The 21,151-nt window shown below is 40.7% G+C and overlaps 1 protein-coding gene across 2 annotated transcripts in view; it reads right to left on the bottom strand.

Moving 5' to 3' along the window:
- ALOX5 (arachidonate 5-lipoxygenase) overlaps window positions 1-21,151 on the bottom strand; it is a 45,618-nt gene that overhangs the window by 1,948 nt on the left and 22,519 nt on the right. For both annotated transcript variants that reach the window (XM_072129638.1, XM_072129639.1), the window contains exons 3-12: window positions 19,267-19,348; window positions 18,136-18,258; window positions 17,179-17,285; window positions 15,997-16,169; window positions 15,098-15,244; window positions 13,173-13,376; window positions 12,110-12,196; window positions 9,288-9,466; window positions 3,366-3,487; window positions 2,712-2,812 (exon numbers count right to left, since the gene is read on the bottom strand). In XM_072129638.1, the coding sequence (XP_071985739.1) occupies window positions 2,712-2,812; window positions 3,366-3,487; window positions 9,288-9,466; window positions 12,110-12,196; window positions 13,173-13,376; window positions 15,098-15,244; window positions 15,997-16,169; window positions 17,179-17,285; window positions 18,136-18,258; window positions 19,267-19,348 (1,325 nt within the window). The remainder of the gene's footprint in view (window positions 1-2,711; window positions 2,813-3,365; window positions 3,488-9,287; window positions 9,467-12,109; window positions 12,197-13,172; window positions 13,377-15,097; window positions 15,245-15,996; window positions 16,170-17,178; window positions 17,286-18,135; window positions 18,259-19,266; window positions 19,349-21,151) is intronic.

The raw sequence follows: 21,151 nt of genomic DNA on the forward strand, positions 1-21,151 counted from the left end.
GCCTTAGTTTGGCTCTGCCCTCCTTGAGTTACACCGTGCACATGATGACTGGAAGACAGAAGAGGACGCGGGCACAGAGCCAGAAAGAGTGAATGAGGACACAATATGGAGGATGGAGGTCAGAGGCCACAATATGGAGGATGGAAGTCAGGGGCCACAATATGGAGGACAGGAGGCCACAATATGATGGAGGATGGAGGACAGGAGGCTACAATACTAGGGGGAATGAGATCAGGCCACAATACTAGGGGGGAATGAGGTGAGAGGCCACGATACTAGGGAGGATGGAGGTCAAAGGCCACGATACTAGGGAGGATGGAGGTCAGAGGCCACAATACTAGGGAGTTTGAGTGAGGACAGGAGGCCACAATACTAGGGAGGTTGAATGAGGACAGGAGGCCACGATACTAGGGAGGATGAATGAGGACAGGAGGCCACGATACTAGGGAGGATGAATGAGGACAGGAGGCCGTGATACTTGATAGCCCGTAGGCGTATAGACGGGCTAGGGACTGCAGGCAGGTGGGGTCAAGAAAAGGTGAAATGGCACGTCCCCTTTAAGTGGGTGTATGTTTGTAATCGTGGGCTACGTGACTGGATGTGAGGCTAGTGGTAGCCACACCTGCGGGGGCTGAGCTAAAGTGATAAAAGAGGGCTGGTGATGACGCTCACCCTCTTTCTGGAGATCTTCCCTCCCTCCCTATTACTGATGTACCTTTGTTTTAAAGTCACAGCGGGCGGTTGTGTAGAAGGGGGTGAGTACCTACATGCCCTCTAACGAGGCTGGCATTTCAGGTGCCCTTTATATTTTATTATGTTAAGTGTTAATAAAGTTGCTACTCTATGAGTAGGAGTTAATGGGTTAAATATATTCAATAAAGCTGTGGCTGACTCCCTGATGTCACTGCACAAGTTTGAACATATTATCTGTGTCTGTGGTTCATTATTCAAAGGGGACAGTGGGTTCTTAAGGTTGGGTTACGTAATTTTGCATGCAGTCTAGGGAGGATGGAGGTCAGAGGCCACGATACTTGGGAGGATGAATAAGGACAAGAGGTCATGTTACTAGGGAGGATGAATGAGGACAGGAGGCCACAATGTGAAGAGGATGAATAAGGACAGGAGGCCACAATGTAGGAGTACAGAAAGTTTGGTTATAGTAAGTGGGGAGATAAATAAAAGTTGGGGAACAAATATAAAGGGATCAAATAGTTAAAGAGATTGTATTATATGTTGCTGAGTTGCATTATGGGGCTATATGTGGGTCCATAGTGGGGTTGGGCACAGGAATACTATGTGGCGGCCATTAAGGACGATATTATATTGTGCTTGGGGGTGTGGCAAAGGGCGCGTTTATGAAAAAGGGGGAGGTACTTTTTGTCCCTATTTCTCTAGCCTAAAGGTCAGGAGGTATGTTTTATGTACATTTGCATTACAATATAATTGTGTTTTAACTTGCCCTGCACCATGACAGAATCCTGTTCTTGTGACTTGACTGTAATGCTCCTCAGCTCTCAGTCCCCACCTTTGTGCACCAGTAAAACTCCTGCCTCCTGCTTCTTCACTCACTCACTGAGCTCACCATGTGGTAAACTGACATCAGTGGTAGGAGGGAGGAGTTGCACAGCAGCAGGAAGGTGGGGACTGTTAAGGTAAGCTAAAACACACAACTATATAGTAATACACATAGGCAGAAAGGCACATGTGCTATCCAGCTGATATGGGCTCCTGCAACCTGACTTTAGTGAAAGTGAGGTCCCTGTGCTGGATACATATTGTCCATCCTGGCTGCAGTGTGCTGTATACTTATATACTGGGGGATAGTGCGCTGGATATCTATATACTAGGGAATTTTTATAATATTTTTAAGCTGCCTTTCTGAATATTAATTCACATTAAAAGGGGGAATGCAAGTATTAATTCATTATAAGGGTAGTATATTCATATAATTTAGAGGACCGGGAATTGGTCCTGTTGCTGTTTTCCTGTACGTTGCTCGGATTTAGTACTTGTTGGGAATAATATATAGGCTAACTTAGTGAGATAGTGCTGCATACACTATAATCCATACATAAATGCATATCTAATATTTCTAATTTGGTGAGGGGTCAGTCTATGCTGAAATTGGGGCACATTGGGGAGGGGGGCATTTTTTGGATTTGCCTGTACAACCTAGAAGTACCTAGAAATTGCCCCGCTAAATGGGCAGTGTGTGTCAATGGGGCATATTTACTTACCCGTCCCAAGGCAAATCTCCATTTGTCTTGCTTTCTGGTCACCATGGGAAACCATACAGAGAGGAGGCTTTTTGGGAAGAACTTTAATAGAGGAGTGCAAGAAAATAGGATCTTGGGTGATGTCACAAGCTTGTGACTCATCACATGCTGTAGGTCCTCCAATTACAAACATGTTGTCCTGATTCATATGAATACTCAGTGCTCTGCTTTCAGTGCCCTGAGCTGATGTCACAACTGGGAAATCCCGCCCACTTCAGGAGAAGTTGAGAGGATTTTACAGATAGCATCATATATCTATTAGCCCTATATCTCAGGCTAGGAAGAAGCTAGCAGCATTATACTGGTATCGTTGGAATTGTTGTCAAAGGCTAGCTGTCCTAAAACTATATTTTGTCAATATTTTTACAGTTACGCTTTAAATTATTTTGTTTGTAAGATGGCGTCCTTCTGACATCATATTTATTACAGACTAACCTGCCCAAAGTTTACAGCAGCATGTTGTCCAGTTGCAGTGAATATGATTAGGGTGATGTATTCCACTAACTTTTCTTTGGTCTTGATTGTTTTGGGAAAACCTATAAAAACAGTAATTACAGATTTATGTCAGTAAACTTAAATCATTAGAGATTGAAAAGAATTTATATTTCATGCGTAAGTTATGATTGTTGTATGTTAAGAGCCAGAGGGAAAAACAAGATAATGAGCTGCTACACATTTCAGGTTTTACCTTCCCCTTATTTGATCAAGAATCAAGCATGTTAATGGGATTTTCCAGCATATTTAAATAGGTTTAGCTACTTCATATGGGGCCATTAACATTACTCAACTCTTCCAGGTCACGCAGCAATTTACCTAAGAGTATCGTTTCTGGCAATCACAGACCAGAGTAGTGACCAACCTTAGACCAACCTTTTTTTATACAAAAACTCTTTGACAGTGTATGCACTATGCTCTTTGGGGACCTAGGGTATTCAAAGTGTGTCTCCTGGTGACAGGTTCCCTTTAAAGGCAAATTTTCTATACAGAGTTTAGTTTCTTTTTTGGCCATTGTTATATATCATATAACAAAGTTTTACATTTTTTTAAATATAAATTTGGCAATATTGCACTGAAAAAAAAAAAGATTACCCGAAGCTTCATTGTCCCGAAGTCCGTAAATGAATACATCTTTGACAAAGGCTTGAAGCTCACTGTCGTCACATACTGCCTGGTCACTTTCATAATAAATATCCATCACATCTCCAACAAAACTACATAAAAACATTAAGTTATTTGTTTTATTTTTATATTTCCAAATTCATTATTCATTTAACATAAATCTATGGATGGATCATTTTTTTCTGCATTCATAATGTGTGTCCCCTTGTTCCTCATTGATGGAATTACTCCTGCTACTTGTATAATTTGCATAATTTAAAGGAAATCTACCATCAAAGTCAAGCATGATAAACCAGGGGCACTTACTCATAGACCCAGGCACTGTGACTGTGGTAATCTTCTTATATATTTTATCCATGACCTCCTTCCTTCTATAATTCACTTTTAAATGCTAATGAGTCTGAAGGGCTATGTGCACATCTGTGCTCTGGTTTCACAAGTTGTGGTTACACTGCAGCAGCACTTATCAGTCTCGCCCTCTCCCTCCACAACATCTTGCCTTCGGTTTTGCAAGGTTCCATAAGGAAGACCACTGTCTTTACAACCTATTAATTTACTGCACCCCAAACATGATTTTTGTGACTTTCACATTTTTAATTATTTTACACAGAATTAACATGCCTTTTGCAAATAACTCCCTTTTTGAGTCAAGTAGTCTTCAAAATGCATAGTACCCTTTCCCCCCTTGCACCATTAATCCTCCCAGGGATGCTTAAATGTGTGTTCACACTGATTTTCTTTTCCGGGGATTTTATTTCAATTTCTTGTGGATCTCTTCTTCAAAGCCAACCCCACATATTTGGTATGGCGGCATCCGTAATAATCTGTACAAATTTTAAAGATAATTGGACCCACTTGTGGAATGCCCTAAAAAAGAGTTCACAAAAATGTTCTAAAACGTTAGCAAAAAAAGATTTATGCACCAAAATAGTGCCAATAAAAATAAAGTTTTGCCTCTGAAAGATGACAATGCCAAAGCACATGAGATTTACTCTATTACAGTTTTTCTTCAATAAAATTGGATAAATTTAAAGAAAACTACCGTATATTCCGGCGTATAAGACGACTTTTGAAGACAGAAAAATCTTCTCTGGGGTCGTCTTATACGCCGGTAATCCCGACCGACCGCGATAGGTGTAGCACTGATCGCGGGTGTTTTCACAGCGTGGGCTGCTGGCAAAGCTGCCGGCAGCCTCAAAAACATAGAGGCACCATCTTACCTGGGATTTCCGCTCCCCGTGACATCATCGGGGGCGGCGATCTGTCTCCATGGTAGCCTCGGGTCTTCCGAAGACCCGAGGCTATTTCGTTTTAACCCCTTCATTACAATGTGCTGGTAGCACATTGTAATGAATGAGGAAAATCCCCATATACTGCCATACTGTAGTATGGCAGTATATGATAGGATCGATCAGACAACCTAGGGTTAAAGTACCCTAGGGAGTCTGAAAAATAGTATAAATAAAAATAAAAAAAAGTTAAAAAAAAATAATAATAAAAAAACCTAAAATTTCAAATCACCCCCCTTTCCCTAGAACTGACATAAATATAAATAAACTGTAAAAATCATAAACACATCAGGTATCGACGCGTCCGAAAATGCCCGATCTATCAAAATATGATAACAGTTTTTCAATGCGTTTAACCCCATAACGGAAAATAGCGCCCAAAGTCGAAAATGGCACTTTTTTGCCATTTTGAAAAACATTAAAAAATCTATAAAAAGTGATCAAAAGGTCGTACAGTCCTAAAAATTATATTATTGAAAATATTATCAAATTTCGCAAAAAATGACACCACCTACAGCTCTGTACACCAAAGTATAAAAAAGTTATTAGTGCCAGAAGTTGGCAAAATCAAAAAAATAATTTTTGTACAGGAGGTTTTCATTTTTGTAAATGTATGAAAACATTATAAAACCTATACAAATTTGGTATCCCCTTAATCGTACCGACCCAAAGAATAAAGTAGACATATCATTTGGGGCGCTCAGTGAAAGACGTAATATCCAAGCCCACAAGAAAATGGCGCAAATGCGTTTTTTCACCATTTTCATTGCATTTGGAATTTTTTTCCCGCTTCTGAGTACATGGCATGGAATATTTAATAAAATAAAAATTTAAGGTACAGTATGGTAACATTTACAGTAAAATGGATGATGGTAATGTTGTTGTTGTATGCCTTATGTTTATGAGCGACAGTTTTCCTGCTATATACCTGCATGTCATAAGAATTTAAATTAAAAAAAAGGACCATGTTAAATTCAAATCTGTTTTTTTTTTAATTTTTACCGGTGTTTTGTATGCGTTGGAAAAGGGGTAGTCTTATACGGCGAATATGACCAGAACGGAATCAAATCCATATGAGATAACTCAATCAAATGATACTACACACATGAGAAAATAGCACTAAACCAAAAACAAAACCATGTGTCAAGTAGCTGAAAAACAGTAAATCCTTTATTTGAAAATATACACATAGGAAAATCAAATGGACAGACAAAGTAAAACCAATTAAAAAACGAAAAGCAGATCAACTGCTTTCGTAATATAACCATAGCAGGTGCAGTCATACAATAGTGGCTAGCAACCTGCAAAAGGACCCCCCCTAGGACCTGCCCTAGGATGAAGAAATCACTGGTATGCTCCAGTAGCAGCAGCTGTTGTGCAAATAATACATGAAATGGAACAAACAAAAGTCACAGGTAGGAATGAACCATGAACTAACAAGCTGCTGTGAAAAACTGCAAAGCATAAAATTACCCAAATAAGGTGAGGTCCAGAGGGAGTCCAATAGATGCCCCACGCGTATCGCCGCAAGGAGCGGCTTCCTCAGGGGTGCCCATATGAAGTGGTGTCCATGTATAAATACCTGCCTGTAATGAGGGGGATGACGCTACCGGTGTGAGGCCAAGGTGTCATGGCGGCGCCCATGCCGGCACACGCCGAGAGCGAGTCACATGATCGAATGACGTCACTTCCGGTGACGTGTGTACTCGCGCATGCGCGTTGGGGCCGGGCAGAGTGGATGCACGAAGTGCCCATTCTAACATTCTGATAAGCCAATAGGTAAGTATATAGTTAAGTAGGCAAATGAGAAGAGGGGCGAAGGTAAAAATAAGTGCATGTAGAATATGAGCACTATTAGATGTGCTAATAAAGTGTCAGTGCAATAAAAAGCTGGAAATATATCCAGGGAATAAGGAGTAAACATGATGAATGAATGATAATATGTGCTAATAAAGTGCCGGTGCAATAAAAAGGCTGGAAATATATATATGTCCCGTGCAAAGCAATAATAATATGAAATAAATGTATAGGATATAATAAAACCTAACACAGATATGAGGGTTACAAAGGATAAAAATAAATAAATAAAGAACAAAATAAAAAATCAACATATCCATTCATACACGGCACTCACACGAACGCATGGGCCCATGCACAGACACCCAAAACACCCACACTATTGGTAGCGCATGTATAAATACATGATGAAAAGATAAGCGGACACCAAATCCTATTGATAAATATGTCGAATAATCAAAGTTCTTGCTTCTTACATCCGTGGGCGCCAGGAAGGACAAGGTGAGTAGGCTGGAAGGCGGAGAAACATGTAGATGCTGAATAGGTGGCATGAAAAATAGGAGAAGCTTGGACTGAATGCCGTGAGCCTAAAGGTAGAGAGCAACAAACGGATGGGGACGGATAAAGATGTAAGTATAAAGTTAAATGGGTAAATGGTACATATTACATATTGGGAGGCAGAATTAGTAATAGAATGACTAACAAGGGGAAAAAAAGGGGGGGGAAAAAGGCAGAATAAAGAAAAAAGAAAGAAGAAGGAAGAAAGAAGAAAGAAGAAAGAAGAGAGAAGAAAGAAGAAAGAAAGAAGAAGGAAAACAGGGTGACCTTGTGATAAAGTGATGTGGATGGTGATAGATATGGGAAGGTGGAGATGAAGTGAGGTGAAAGTGAAAAAGAGAGTGAAAAAGAGAGTGAAAAAGAGGGGGGTGAACTGGAGAAAAGAAGGAAATGGGGGGGGGGAGGGGGAAGGAGGGGGGAAGGAAGGGGGGGGGGAGGGGGAAAAAGGGAAAAGGTGAAGTGAGTGGAGTGAAAGAGGAAAAGTGTGGGGTGGAAGTATGGTCCATTGTGAAGTGTGGGATCCCTCTGAGTGAATGGGCGAGTGCCTTATACGGCGAATATATCTTAAACTCTATATTTTAAACAGGAAAGTAGGGGGTCGTCTTATACACCAGGTCGTCTTATATGCCGGAATATACGGTATATACCGTATAGTACTGAAAAACCCTAACTCGGCTTATACTTGAGTCAAGAAAAAAAACCAAAAATGTACTTACCTTCTGACGCCCCCTCCCCCCGGGCAGGTCCTCTTCTGTACATTGCGGCCTCGACATCGGCTGCGTGTCCCGATCCGTTGCAAGCACAATGACGTCAGCACCATGACATCACTACAGATCCTACAGCTACTCCCAACAAGCCTCCTCTCATCTCTAGCTGTTCTATATGGTCTCCTATGGTTACCAGAAAGCATGGAAAACGGATAGTTTCCTGAGGGGGGAGTATGGTAAAGCCTCTACTAGCTGCTAAACACCTGAAGGTAGCTAATTAGAGTAAATTAGAGAATTGCTTCTTTTTGCTTAGAGCAGAGTTAGACAGAAGTTTTTATACTTTACAGTTGTAATTTATGATGTAATATTAACGTTAACGTGTGAATAAACACTGGGGGAGATGTATCAATCTGTCTATGCCACAAAACTGTAGTCATTTGCATCTGAAATGTCATATTCCACATTTATTGAAGATTTTAGACTCTCTCTGAAAAAAGGGCGTGTCCTCAGTAAATGGAGACATGGCCGCATGGCCGAGTCCAAAAATTAATTATATTGGTGCATCAAAGTATCGCAACTAATCTTGTCCCAGCACTCCAGGCTGCTATCTATAAATTTCTTTTGTAGGTGATCCCGGCGTGTCAAGCCTAGTGAAGAACAGCTCGGAGATCAAGATGTAGAGGAGCGGAGGCAAGTATTTCTAGGTGTTTTTGAACTGGTTGATTTCTTTTTATAAGGCTGCTCATTCATAAATTAACAAAAGCATTTGCTGTATGATGTCCGGTAGTAATTTTTAGATGCTATTAGGCTAGATTTTTTAAGAATTAAAAACCATCAATGAGGAACATGGTACAAGGGAAGTTTACTTAACCAAACTTCCTCTATTCTAATTAGAACACCTTATCAGTAAAAAAAGGTAAAAAAAGAATGCAAACTAGTCATAGGGAAAATAAGAAATTGTGATCTCCCAAGCTAAAAATAATACAAATGACCGATGTAAGTGTGTGGGTTATGGTGATCATGGAGGAGTTGCCATACAGATATAAAAGGGTGGGGATGTAGTAGACAGTTATGTGACTGTGTCATTATTACTGAATACTGGCATTTAACTGTTTGTGGGGACTGGAGATATAACGCTATTGTATGCCCTACATAACCGTCGTTAAGTTTCTCTGTAGACTGCGACCCGCCGACAGCAGTACTCTGGGCGTCCTATTGTGCCTTCCTGCTGGCTTCTATTGGATAAAGGAGGCCATGCGGTCCTCGGCACTCCACTCCAACTACTACTACAATGGGAGTAGTTATTACTGATGAGGTGTGCATACAGTTATGACTGCATGGCCCCGCTGATCCTACAGGAGCTAGCAGGACACAGAATATCACAGGAAGTCTTGTGTCCTGCTGTCAATGGGTCAGCGGACCACATAGAAAGTTTACCAGGGTTGTGTACCCTATTAATGTGTACCCCTTTGTACACATAATTACGGTAAGCACATTTAAGGAAATACTAATAGGTATTAAAGCATATAAAATTTTCTTACCTTAATATAGCTTCCCAGATTTTCATTCCATCATCTCTGAAAAAGTAATAGGGAATTTCATCTTTATTATCCATTTCCCTCAACTTGATCATTTCTGGAAAGCATAGACTCTCGTATGTGAACTCCTTCATGGCTCGCAGCACTAGCTGCACATGTCCTCCGCCTCCAGTTGCATTGGCCTACAACATATTTTTTTTGGAGATTTTTGTTAAACATTTTATAAAAAAAAACAAATAAGCACAAAACCCATTCCCTACTGCTGAAATATGCCCCCTTTCTGTAATGCCAGATTGTACCCCCAAAAGACTTGACATACCATACCATATAATTTCTCAAGGCTCCCACACCTGCTGATAACGTAGATATTGCTTTTTGTACATTTTCCCGACTGGGTATGATACATTGTTTCATATCTCTACAAATATTGTAAATTTATTTTATTTGAAATAAAATGTATACGGGAAAGTACCAGCCCCTTTATTTTTTTCCCTTATTTTTTCCCATTGTAGATTCATTGTGAAGACAATTATAAAGGAACACATATAGTATTTAGCAGTAAACAAAAAGAATATGACCCCTCCCCCCTCCATAAAGAACAGCGGCGCCCGGCCGCACACATGGGGAAAGAGAGCATGCTCTATCTTTTCCCTGTGTACGGCGCAGAATGGTGCCACACGTGTGTGGCACTGGACTGCCACCAAACCGCCATTGCCGTCTATGGGGACATATATGCGGCCATAAATTTGCATCCGCTTATACATCCCCGTCTGAATGTACCCTAATTCAGAGTCAGCTTAGCACACTCTCCATTTTATAATCAGGTTAAAAAGGTAGTCATGTGCTTTTCAATTATACTGGGGAACATTTACTAAGAACAGTGGATACTGCAGGTTCTTCATGAATCTGGCGCCACCTGCACTGCTCCGACATAGTACACCAACTATTTTTTTTGGTGCCCCTTTAAAATGGGGAGATCGACACATTTCTGTCTTATTTCAATGACGAAATTTGTGTCGCTTGAAGAATAGTTCAGCCGCAACACAAAATGGTCGCATGCAAGACATTTGTGGTGCAGACACCTCTTAAATACATACGCAAGCAGTTTGCACTGGAAAGAATGCGCAAAATCCGAAAATAAAACTTGTGCAGGGACCTTATTTTAATGTGCCCCATTGTGTCAAAATATACATGTCTCCATGTATTGGAAACTTCAGGAGACTTTTCTCAGGGCTTGTATGTGGCTCGTACCGCCAGGCTTTGCGATTGTTTCCACCTTTATGGCACTCCACACCAGTTAGGGCCGACGGCGGAATCCTTTGAACTCATTATAGCTGGCCTGAATGGTTGCTGGCAGAAGCACAATTTACGATTTTACACCAGGCTGATGTAAATGGAGTGGGGGCTGGTGCGTATTATGTAATAATACATATAATTGTATTTTGTAGAATAAGAAAATGCAATGAATGAAAACATGTGTCCAAACATTTTTGTGCTGCTCTCCAAATGTTACATCTTCTATAGTTGTCACAACCCTGAGTACATATACTATAAGATGGGGAAGGTTATATATTTCCAATAGATTTTTATTGTTGTGTGTATTGGAAAGCAGAGACTTTGTAAGGTTGGCTTCTTGTAAAAGTCAAGATAAAGAGGCCCTGCTGGTTTGGGAATAGAGGGCGGATTTACACATCCCTGGTCCATCGCAGACTTTTGGACCACATGTCTGTGCAATCAGCTGGGTGATGTCAAACATGGTGTGCTTTCAGATTGTAAAAAATGCATCCGTTTTTTTAAAAATGCATGCGTTTTTGTTCGGTTTTCCGAATTTGCGCAATTAAAAACAGACAAAAACGGATGCGTTTTTTACAATCTGAAAACGCACTAACTAAAAACGGCCCAAAAATAGCCTAAAAACGCCACATGTGACATCACCCTATGCGGCACATTTACTAAGCGCTGCACTTTTTTCAGACTATACACGATCTTCATGGCTAAAACAGCTTGCACAAGTATTTAAGAAGTGTCTGTGCTGGGATTGTGTCGCACGCAACCTTTTTGTGGCGCAGCTGCGCTGGCTTCCATGCGACACAAATTAGGGTCATTCCGTCAGTCGGTCCGAATGATTCAGACCAAGCACCCTATTTAAGTTGCACTTACGTTAAAGGTGCGCCAAAAAAAAGATGGTGAACACTGTCGGAGTAGTGCGGGGAAGCGACACATTCATGATTTCTGGCGCACAATCTTAATGAATCTGTGGCTCCCAGCATTATATACAGGCCTTGCACTTTTAGTGCAGTTTCCAACTTTATAAATAAATGTGCCCCAATGTCTCCCAGAGCTGACTGCAAAGTGCTGCATGAGAAGTGAGACTTCAAAGTCTGGGACTGCAAACACAACTTGTTTTGCTGTTGTATTCTAAGTACCGGGTATTGAGGTATAGTCAGGTTTGACTTGCATTAAGTTAGAGTTCGGACAAGCAGATTTTGTTTTCAGTTGTGCTAAAGAAAGGCTGTGGGGTTTTTTGGCATTTTTTAAATAATTAAAAAAAAATTCTTTGGGGCATATTTATCTGGGCCTCTGCGCCATTACAGTTTGCTAACACTTGCGATTATTTGCCCTAATCCGCCACCTTCATGCCAGTCGGGTGGGGAGGAGGGGTGGCGGCCGGTCGGGAGTGGGCCGGCGTGGGGCATTACTGTCCCCACACCAGCGCACTCGCTGCTGCCAGTGACTTTTAATCCTCCAACGTACATATGAACTAAAATATGTCTTTTTACATCATAAACACAAAAATAGTTGAAGAATGAAGATATATACCAAACCTTATCAAAGAGGCCACATTCACATATAAGCTGTTCCCGTGCCTTTGTGTTGATTGCTATCGTAAATCTTACATGTGGTATTATAAGCTGAAACATAAAATACATTTTTAATTTACAAAAGGTGAGAGCAGTGTGAAATATTTTAACTGTGTAACTTTCCCTGTAGTTTTATGCACTTTGATCTATAACAAAAGCAAGTTGTTTTATGTTTGACACCTGCCCTCTTTAGAGCTCACAGGTAACAATCGGTGTGTGAATCACAATTGTATATAATCACAAATACTGAATGTGGGATTACAGTCCTAAAAATGTTTTTTTGCTAAATTACAGGTAACATTTTTTTTACTCTTGCCCAAATATGACTTTACTCGCCCTGACAATTTGCCACACAATTGTCCACACAAACTGTCTGTGTTATGGTCAGATCCCATGGACACAGCATAATAAAGTGGACAGGAGTCCCTGTATCTTAGTGAGTTATGATGCAAGGAGTCCCTGTCTGCTGACCAAACAACAGCGCTGACACTTACAGTAATTGCAATGTCTCCGGTTCTATTTGGCAAGCATTTCTGTATGACACAATGGGGGCCTTTCATCTTACAGTAGTTCTAAGTGTAGCCATATATGATGAAATCCTGTCCCCATAGACCCCCAGGAGCCCCCTGATAAATCCCAGTGGGTGGCTGATATTCCCTAAGTAATCCTATTCACTGCATTGTGCACAGTCGGTGGGATCTGACCACCTCACAGCCCATTCCACATTCATGTGCAGGGGGCTAAGGCGTCATGCAATACAATACTGTAGATGAATCAGTGCCCATGGACGTTATTTTTATAGGTCATGCAGCTGATCCATTAAAGTTTAAAGTATGTAATAGCAAGGACTGTTTTTCACTTATCACTCATAGACTATAGGTTGTGATGATCCCAAAAAACGGATGCTAAACTGAAAATGTGAAGAAAACTTACATTATTCATGTGCGTTTGTGTGTCGTGGTATTGTTGGTCTGAAAAAATCTTTAGTTATATTAAAATACGATATCACACATAAAAATATTATCACCTTAAATATAGGATGAACAGCAGGTAGTTGACGATACATTGCAATAGCAAAAACCTCTGTAAGGAGATGGGTCCTCAGAAGATGACTAACAGTCTGATGAATGTGGAAGTCAGATGATCTCACCCATATCTTCGCTAACAGCCAGTCATACTTGGCATCAGATGGAAGAAATATTGGATTTTCTGGACCTGGCACCTGATTCAACTATGTAGCAAAAAAACAACAAAAATGTGTTATATTCACATTATTTAGTTACTCAATGAGTGTCTTTGTATTCACAGAATGTTGTGCAGAAAATTACTAGCACAATAACCAGTGGAAACCCCTTCATGACCTCCAAATAGAGCCCTCACTACACAAGTGTCGGCTGTATTACACAGCTGACACCTGCTGGAAACTGCAGTGGCCAGTGCTGACCGCAGCACCTAACAGGCATACTACAGGGCACTGCCATGTTTAAATGGAGGTCGCCACCCTCTGTGACGACATCGGAGGGCGCCGACTGGCTGATGAGACAGCTGGGAGCCTGCAATACATTTTGTCAGACAGACTGTAATATAGAATTATAAGTGATCAGACTGCCAAGGCTGAAGTACAATAGAGGTTCTAAAATAATAATAAAGTAAAAAAAATAGTAAAAAAAAAAAGTGAAAAAATATTTTTAAAAAATTTAAATCGCCTTCTTTTTTTCGAGAATAATATATAAAAAACTGGTAAAATCATAAACCAATTAGGTATCGCCACATCCCATAATATCCAATATATTTAAATATAAAAACAATTATTCCTTGTAACTGAAAATAGCGCCTAAATATCTGAATTGCTACTTTTCCGATGTTTTGCCTCCAATGAAAATTTTAATAAAAAGTGATCAAAAGGTTGTACAGTCTTCAAAATTGTATCAATGAAATGTCCCCCATCCCGCAAACAATGACACCTCACATAGTATGAAAAAGTTATGGGTGTCAGAATATAAATTTGTTATCGCTGCAATTGTACTGATCCAAAGAATAAAAAAGAGGTGTCATCCCGACCGCACATTGAAAGCCATACAAATAAAGCCCATCAGAATACGCTGCAACTGTGTTTTTTGCCGATTCCACCACCTTGTGCAATTTTGTTTTGCAGCTTCCCAGTACATGGCACATAACAAACCGAACTTTTAGCTTTGTAAACAAAAGAAACTAAAAGTTATGGCTTGTAAAAGGAGAGGAGTGGAAAACAGAAACACAAAAAAACTTGGTCTTGAAGGGGGGTTTTAAGGGGTTTTCTGTTTATTTTTTAACAGCACATTGTTTTTTTCCCGCCAGTGATCCATTGATGCAGCTGTAGTGGGGTTCCCGATCTTCCTGTTACCAAGCCAGTTGCATGTGACAGTCAGTGGTGAGAACCATTAAACTAATGAGCATATAGATCTAGAATATATAGATGTAAGAGCTAGATACATAATGGATATATCTTATATATTCATGTTTTAGCATGCAGTTCTTAATATCCAAACTAGTGGTGGATCATGATGAAAGATAATGAAAGGACTAGTAGTGGTACTTTACATTTTTTAATCCATGCATGGTCTTGGCCTCAAATACTGCGTGAACTAATGTGTGTGCTGGTCAGATGCAAGATGTCCCTGTATGCTGGCCAAACAAAGGTGCCTGGGAAACATGAGGCAGGAATGCTGCAGAAAGTTGGTATTTTCTTATGCATGTCTCTGCAGCACAACCTCCCAAAGTCATAAGGTTTGCTGCTATTCACAAATCCATCAGCAGCTAACCCAGTGGGCAATGTTGGTTGTAAATATAACAGTGTTCTTCACAAATCACATGATTTTACCAGCCATATTCAAAGCCATTCATTTTCTTTACAACTAGTGTAAATATATTTCTTTTAAAAACCCAATAGCATAAATGGAATATTGCCATTACCTGTATAGCAATCGGCACAATTTTGTTCTCAAGATTTTTGTATAATAAACAGATGGGTGCAGCAATGTACTGTATGGTGCACGGATCCGTTTTGTTTGAAGAGATGCCATCGAGTAGATAGAAATCAACAATGAAGATGTTACCTTGCTGAAAAAAATTAGATAAAGACCAGATTTTGCTTGGTTATTAATTTCTAAACCATCATGTTTATCTCGCAGGTGTTTCCCCATCTTAATATTTATGACATATTCACAGTTTATGTTATAAATAGGTACAGGTCCCATAAGTGGCACCTTATTAACTTCTTTCTTAGGAACGGAGGTCCTTTGACCCCCTTCCCACAGCGGAGCTGAATGGAGAGAGTGTCGGCCTGTGCAGCCATTCTCCCTTTATCTCTAGTAAACCTTCAACAAGAGCCGAGACTATTCACTCGGCACTCCAATAGAATGAACTCTATACAGTAAAGGAAGCTGGAAGTAGAAGGCTCTGTCCACCTGTCCTTGGCAACTTCGTCTTAAAAGGGGTTTTCCCATGAAGCAAGTTAGGCCCTATCCACAGGATCACAGTAGTGGGACCTCCATGGATCATGAGAACTGGAGTCCGATGTACCCCCTGTCGCAAGCCTCGTCAGCTCCCTAAGATGATAACCCCAGTCGCATGTGCACAAGCTGCTGTGTTCATCTCTAAGGAGCTGACAGAGATTTCCGAGGGCTGTACTTGGGAATTTTCCATCAGCTCCATCAAGATCGAGGCTGTCCGCGCATGCTGCTCTAGTCATCTCTGGGAGCAACGAGGGGTGTGAAGGGGTTACATAGGACCCCCGTTCTCGTGATCCATCTCTGAGTAAATTTCAAGTCAAACTCCAGGTAAACTATCTACTCAAATTCATACGCAATTACCTCCATTTCTTTCTCAAGTGTAATGTTCCGTTCAAGACTGCATTCCACCAGTTCGTGGGTTACTGGGAACTTTTCTGGTAATTTCTTACATTTTTTAATTAATACTGGATTGCAGCCATTGAGAAACTGATATCCAAACATGAAGTCTTCCTGCCAGTGCTGCATAACATATTCTGGAACATTAAACATAAAGGACTTTTAATTGAGTCAACAGGAATATTGCTCCCACCTAAAGGGACACTGCATCCAAAACAAATATTTTACACTATGGGGCTCATTTACTTACCCGTTCCTGTCGCGATCCCGCTGTGCATTGTCCAACGTGGATTCGGGTTGTGCCAGGATTCACTAAGGTTGTGCGCCTGATATCCAGTAGATGTCGCTGCTGCGCCGAGGTCCGCCGGAGTTCACCTGCTTCTTCCCGGTTCATGTAAGTGCTTGATCTTGCGACATATTTTGTTTTTTAAATTCCACAGGTTTTCCGAATCCGTCGGGTTGTCCGACGGCCACGCCCCCCGATTTCTGTCGTGTGACCCGGGGCAAAAATCCATTCGCGTGCGCCAAAATCCCGGCGGAATTCGTCGCAAAACGGAAAAATTCGGGAAAACCCGACGAAAGTGCGGCCGCAGAGCCCTCAGTAAATGAGCCCCTATGTCCTACATTTTGGTATTCCATGTGTCACTCTCCCACCTTTTCTTAGCTGCTTATTTCATTGTATATCACATTGGGGTGGCTGAACAGCAGCAATGTGAACCTTTCTCTTGTGACATACTTTGTGTACTTGAGAATATTATGAGTTATAAGTCACCCTTTACAGGCATCAGATATTCCTGTATTTGAAATAACATGGACCATACACCTATAGTATAGGCTCTGTACAGGAGGGAAGAAGCTCCTATCATAATTACTTATCATTAGAGAAAAATTTATGAATAAGAGGCTCACATTTCAGCCTTCCTGTATACTTATATTGTATACTTATGGTATGGAGAGAATAAACACCCAAATAATAAGAGGTGGTAATGTCTTTAACCGGTCATGTGACACTATGCTGAGGCATTATGAGATTGAGAGCAAAAGGGAGAAGAGAAGGAAACATAGGGAAATCTAAAAATCAAGAAATCAAGCAGAGCAGAATGTATAAAACAAGTACTTCATGTAATGTAATGGTTGGACATATACCTGATATTGTGTTACTAATCCTGACAAAAATGCGTTCAAAGTCTGCAAAATCACTCCATGAGGACTGGAACATATGCATAAAGCTGTTCACAAAGAGGTTTTCCATCCTGTAAGTTATAAACATGAAGGTATCAGGGTAGAATATTGCATCTTCATTTCACACATCCTTTCCCTAAAGTTTAAAGTAATTTTAGTTTTACTAAACCATCATGGAATTAAGTTATTCTCAGATACAAGGACCTGTCCAATCTGGCAGGACCCCCTCACAAGGCCGCAGACTATCATTTTAGTTCTACTGATGCTGTAGTTCTTGTAGGGCTGCAGTGGCATGGATTTGTTGTAAAACGCTCAAATCCTTCAGATTATGTTCAACAAATAGATGCCAGGTGGTCCCCTACTTAAGAACACCTGACTTACATACGACCCCTAGTTACAAACGGACCTCTGGATTTTGGTAATTTACTGTACTTTAGTTCTAGGCTACAATAAACAGCTGTAACAGTTATCAATGGTGCCTGTAATTAAGATTTATTGTTTATCCTGGTTCATATGACAATCCAACATTTTTAAAATCCACAGAAACCAAAAAAATTGTCACAGAGACCAAAAAAATTTTGACTGGGGTTACAATATTAAAGTATACATTCCAACTTGCATACAAACTCAACTTAAGAACAAACCTACAGACCCTATCTTGTATGTAACCCGGGACTGCCTGTACAGCGCTACCAGTTCTCTCTCTGCCTCAGCTGACATTGCAAGTTTATATTACGGGGCAAAGTGTCCTTGTTTATGAAGACGTTAGAACAGATAGCTTATAGCCGAATTATCATTTTGTAATATACTGTATTTTGTTTGTATGGGCAGCTGAAGAGTAAGAATCTAGTTTTGACTTGTGCCATGCCAGGTAAAATCCCACACCAAACATTAAACTTTTTCTTTTATTTTAGTACTTACGCTTTTGTGTAGTTTAAAATAAAGTCAACACCCTTTTCACTGTCAAACTGTATGTCATGGGGCAGATCACTATGACAGTGAGCGTCCATACTCGATGGGAAGCCAGGATGCCACTCCTTCCATCTGTGGTAGATTAGGTCATTGACAGCATTAGAACATATCACTAATCTAGATGATATCATCAAATGATAAATTAAAAGTTCAAATGTTATACTATAAAAGCTAAAAGCTCATAGACTTCTGGTGCTGTTTCAGTGATATTATATTATTATCACGTTATATTATAATCATCTCCATTCCTGTTCCTGCTCTTTAGTCAGATTTAAAAAAGAATTAGAAAAGATTCTGATAAAAAAAAAAAAATTATTACATCTTAACAAGTACCATAGCCCAGCACTGCCATTCACATCTACATTCATATTGCTCCCAATTGTCCTGGATTTTTCCCGCCATCCTGGATGGTTGGGCGTTTGTCCCGGTTTGCCCCACTTTGTCCCACACATCTTCTCTGCATCCCATCTCCTGGTCCTGACAAGAATTGCTCTTTGGGACCAGGAGGCAGAATGCAGAGGAGATGTGTGGGACAAAGCTGCCGCCTCCCTCCTCCACCTCCCCCAACTACAGTATCCTCCAGCAGATGCTGGGGGCACAGTATGAAGGGGGCCTAAATATGATGGAGCGGGGGGAAGCTACTGTGTTGGGTGGAGTAAGCTTCAGCTTAGGGAAGAAAATCTCTTCTTGTCCCTCTATCACCTCTCCGAAACTTTGCAGGTAAACATTTAGCATTGACCCGTAGGACATAGCTCTGGGGTTCAACTTACAGCTATGCTGAAAATGTGCACTTTTTACTGCATTACAATTTTTGTTGTTGATATATTCACAAGACATTTCATCAATGAGGTGTTCCAGCAGTCATGCCTTTTGCATTAAAATAGGAAACTAACAGGAACTCTAAAAGATTTATTAATCTATGGCTACCATTGGAGTTCTGATTTATTAACTTTTGCCAATATCTAAATCGCCCTTGTCACTGTTATGGTGCAAAATCCTTTAGTCGTGCTACGACCTTCTGCAGCACACTAGACAAAAGAAAGTGTCAGGGCTTAGGAGGAAATAACACTTTCAGCTTACCTGTACTGTTTCTGTCTGTCTTCCAACTCCTTTCTTCTATGTTGCTTGTGAATTTGTGTCACATCATGGGTAACCAATTTTGCTGTTTTAATATATAAAAATTAGATATTTTCACAAAATGATGTTAAGTTTATTTGTCGTAGGGCTTAGAACGTTTTTTTTTTATCTGTATTTCTAATTAATATATCCATATTTCAGCTATGTTTCTTGAACACAATGGGGGGACATTGCGATTCACCTTTCGCCAAAAGCAAAACAGTTTTTAAAAAATTTTTCTGTGCTTTAATAATTATATGTTGGCTTCTTTTTAGCTTATTTTCTGACTTTTTTTATTTTATTTATTTTTTTGTTGCTTATTTTGGTTGCAGTTTTTGAATCGGGACACTTCTTTCTAGTTTTCCTACACTTTTTTGGCACATTTTTTGATGCCAAATTAGACCAACAAAAGTAAGTCTAGAAAAACAATTTTTAAAACCCTTCATGAATGTGGTTTCACATTTCTGACACTCATTTGTTCTTACGGAGCACCTAATACATTACAAATGTGTGCCACAATATACACTCACCGGCCTTTTTATTAGGTACACCTGTCCAACTGCTCGTTAACACTTAATTTCTAATCAGCCAATCACATGGCGGAAACTCAGTGCATTTAGGCATGTAGACATGGTCAAGACAATCTCCTGCAGTTCAAACCGAGCGTCAGTATGGGGAAGAAAGGTGATTAGAGTGCCTTTGAACGTGGCATGGTTGTTGGTGCCAGTATTTCAGAAACTGCTGATCTACTGGGATTTTCACGCACAACCGTCTCTAGGGGTTACAGAGAATGGTCCGAAAAAGAAAAAACATCCAGTGAGCGGCAGTTCTGTGGGTGGAAATGCCTTGTTGATGCCAGAGGTCAGAGAAGAATGGGCTGACTGGTTCGAGCTGATAGAAAGGCAACAGTGACTCAAATCGCCACCCGTTACAACCAAGGTAGGCAGAAGAGCATCTCTGAACGCGCAGTACGTCGAACTTTGAGGCAGATGGGCTACAGCAGCAGAAGACCACACCGGGTGCCATTCCTTTCAGCTAAGAACAGGAAACTGAGGCTACAATTTGCACAAGCTCATCGAAATTGGACAGTAGAAGATTGGAAAAACGTTGCCTGGTCTGATGAATCTCGATTTCTGCTGCGACATTCGGATGGTAGGGTCAGAATTTGGCATCAACAACATGAAAGCATGGATCCATCCTGCCTTGTATCAACGGTTCAGGCTGGTGGTGGTGGTGTCATGGTGTGGGGAATATTTTCTTGGCACTCTTTGGGCCCCTTGGTACCAATTGAGCATCGTAGCAATGCCACAGCCTACCTGAGTATTGTTGCTGACCATGTCCATCCCTTTATGACCACAATGTACCCAACATCTGATGGCTACTTTCAGCAGGATAATGCGCCATGTCATAAAGCTGGAATCATCTCAGACTGGTTTCTTGAACATGACAATGAGTTCACTGTACTCAAATGGCCTCCACAGTCACCAGATCTCAATCCAATAGAGCATCTTTGGGATGTGGTGGAAGGGAGATTCGCATCATGGATGTGCAGCCGACAAATCTGCGGCAACTGTGTGATGCCATCATGTCAATATGGACCAAAATCTCTGAGGAATGCTTCCAGCACCTTGTTGAATCTATGCCACGAAGAATTGAGGCAGTTGTGAAGGCAAAAGGGGGTCCAACCCGTTACTAGCATGGTGTACCTAATAAAGTGGCCGGTGAGTGTATAATCACTGCACAAAACCCTGCTAAAATCGGGTGCCAGAAAAGAACAACTAGCACTAAAAATAATGAAAACCCTACCATTAAGATTGCAAGAGAAAGTTGAGTGCCATATGTGCCAATT

Source organism: Engystomops pustulosus, chromosome 11 (assembly GCF_040894005.1).
Source record: "Engystomops pustulosus chromosome 11, aEngPut4.maternal, whole genome shotgun sequence".
In the NCBI taxonomy this organism is placed as follows: Eukaryota; Metazoa; Chordata; class Amphibia; order Anura; family Leptodactylidae; genus Engystomops; species Engystomops pustulosus.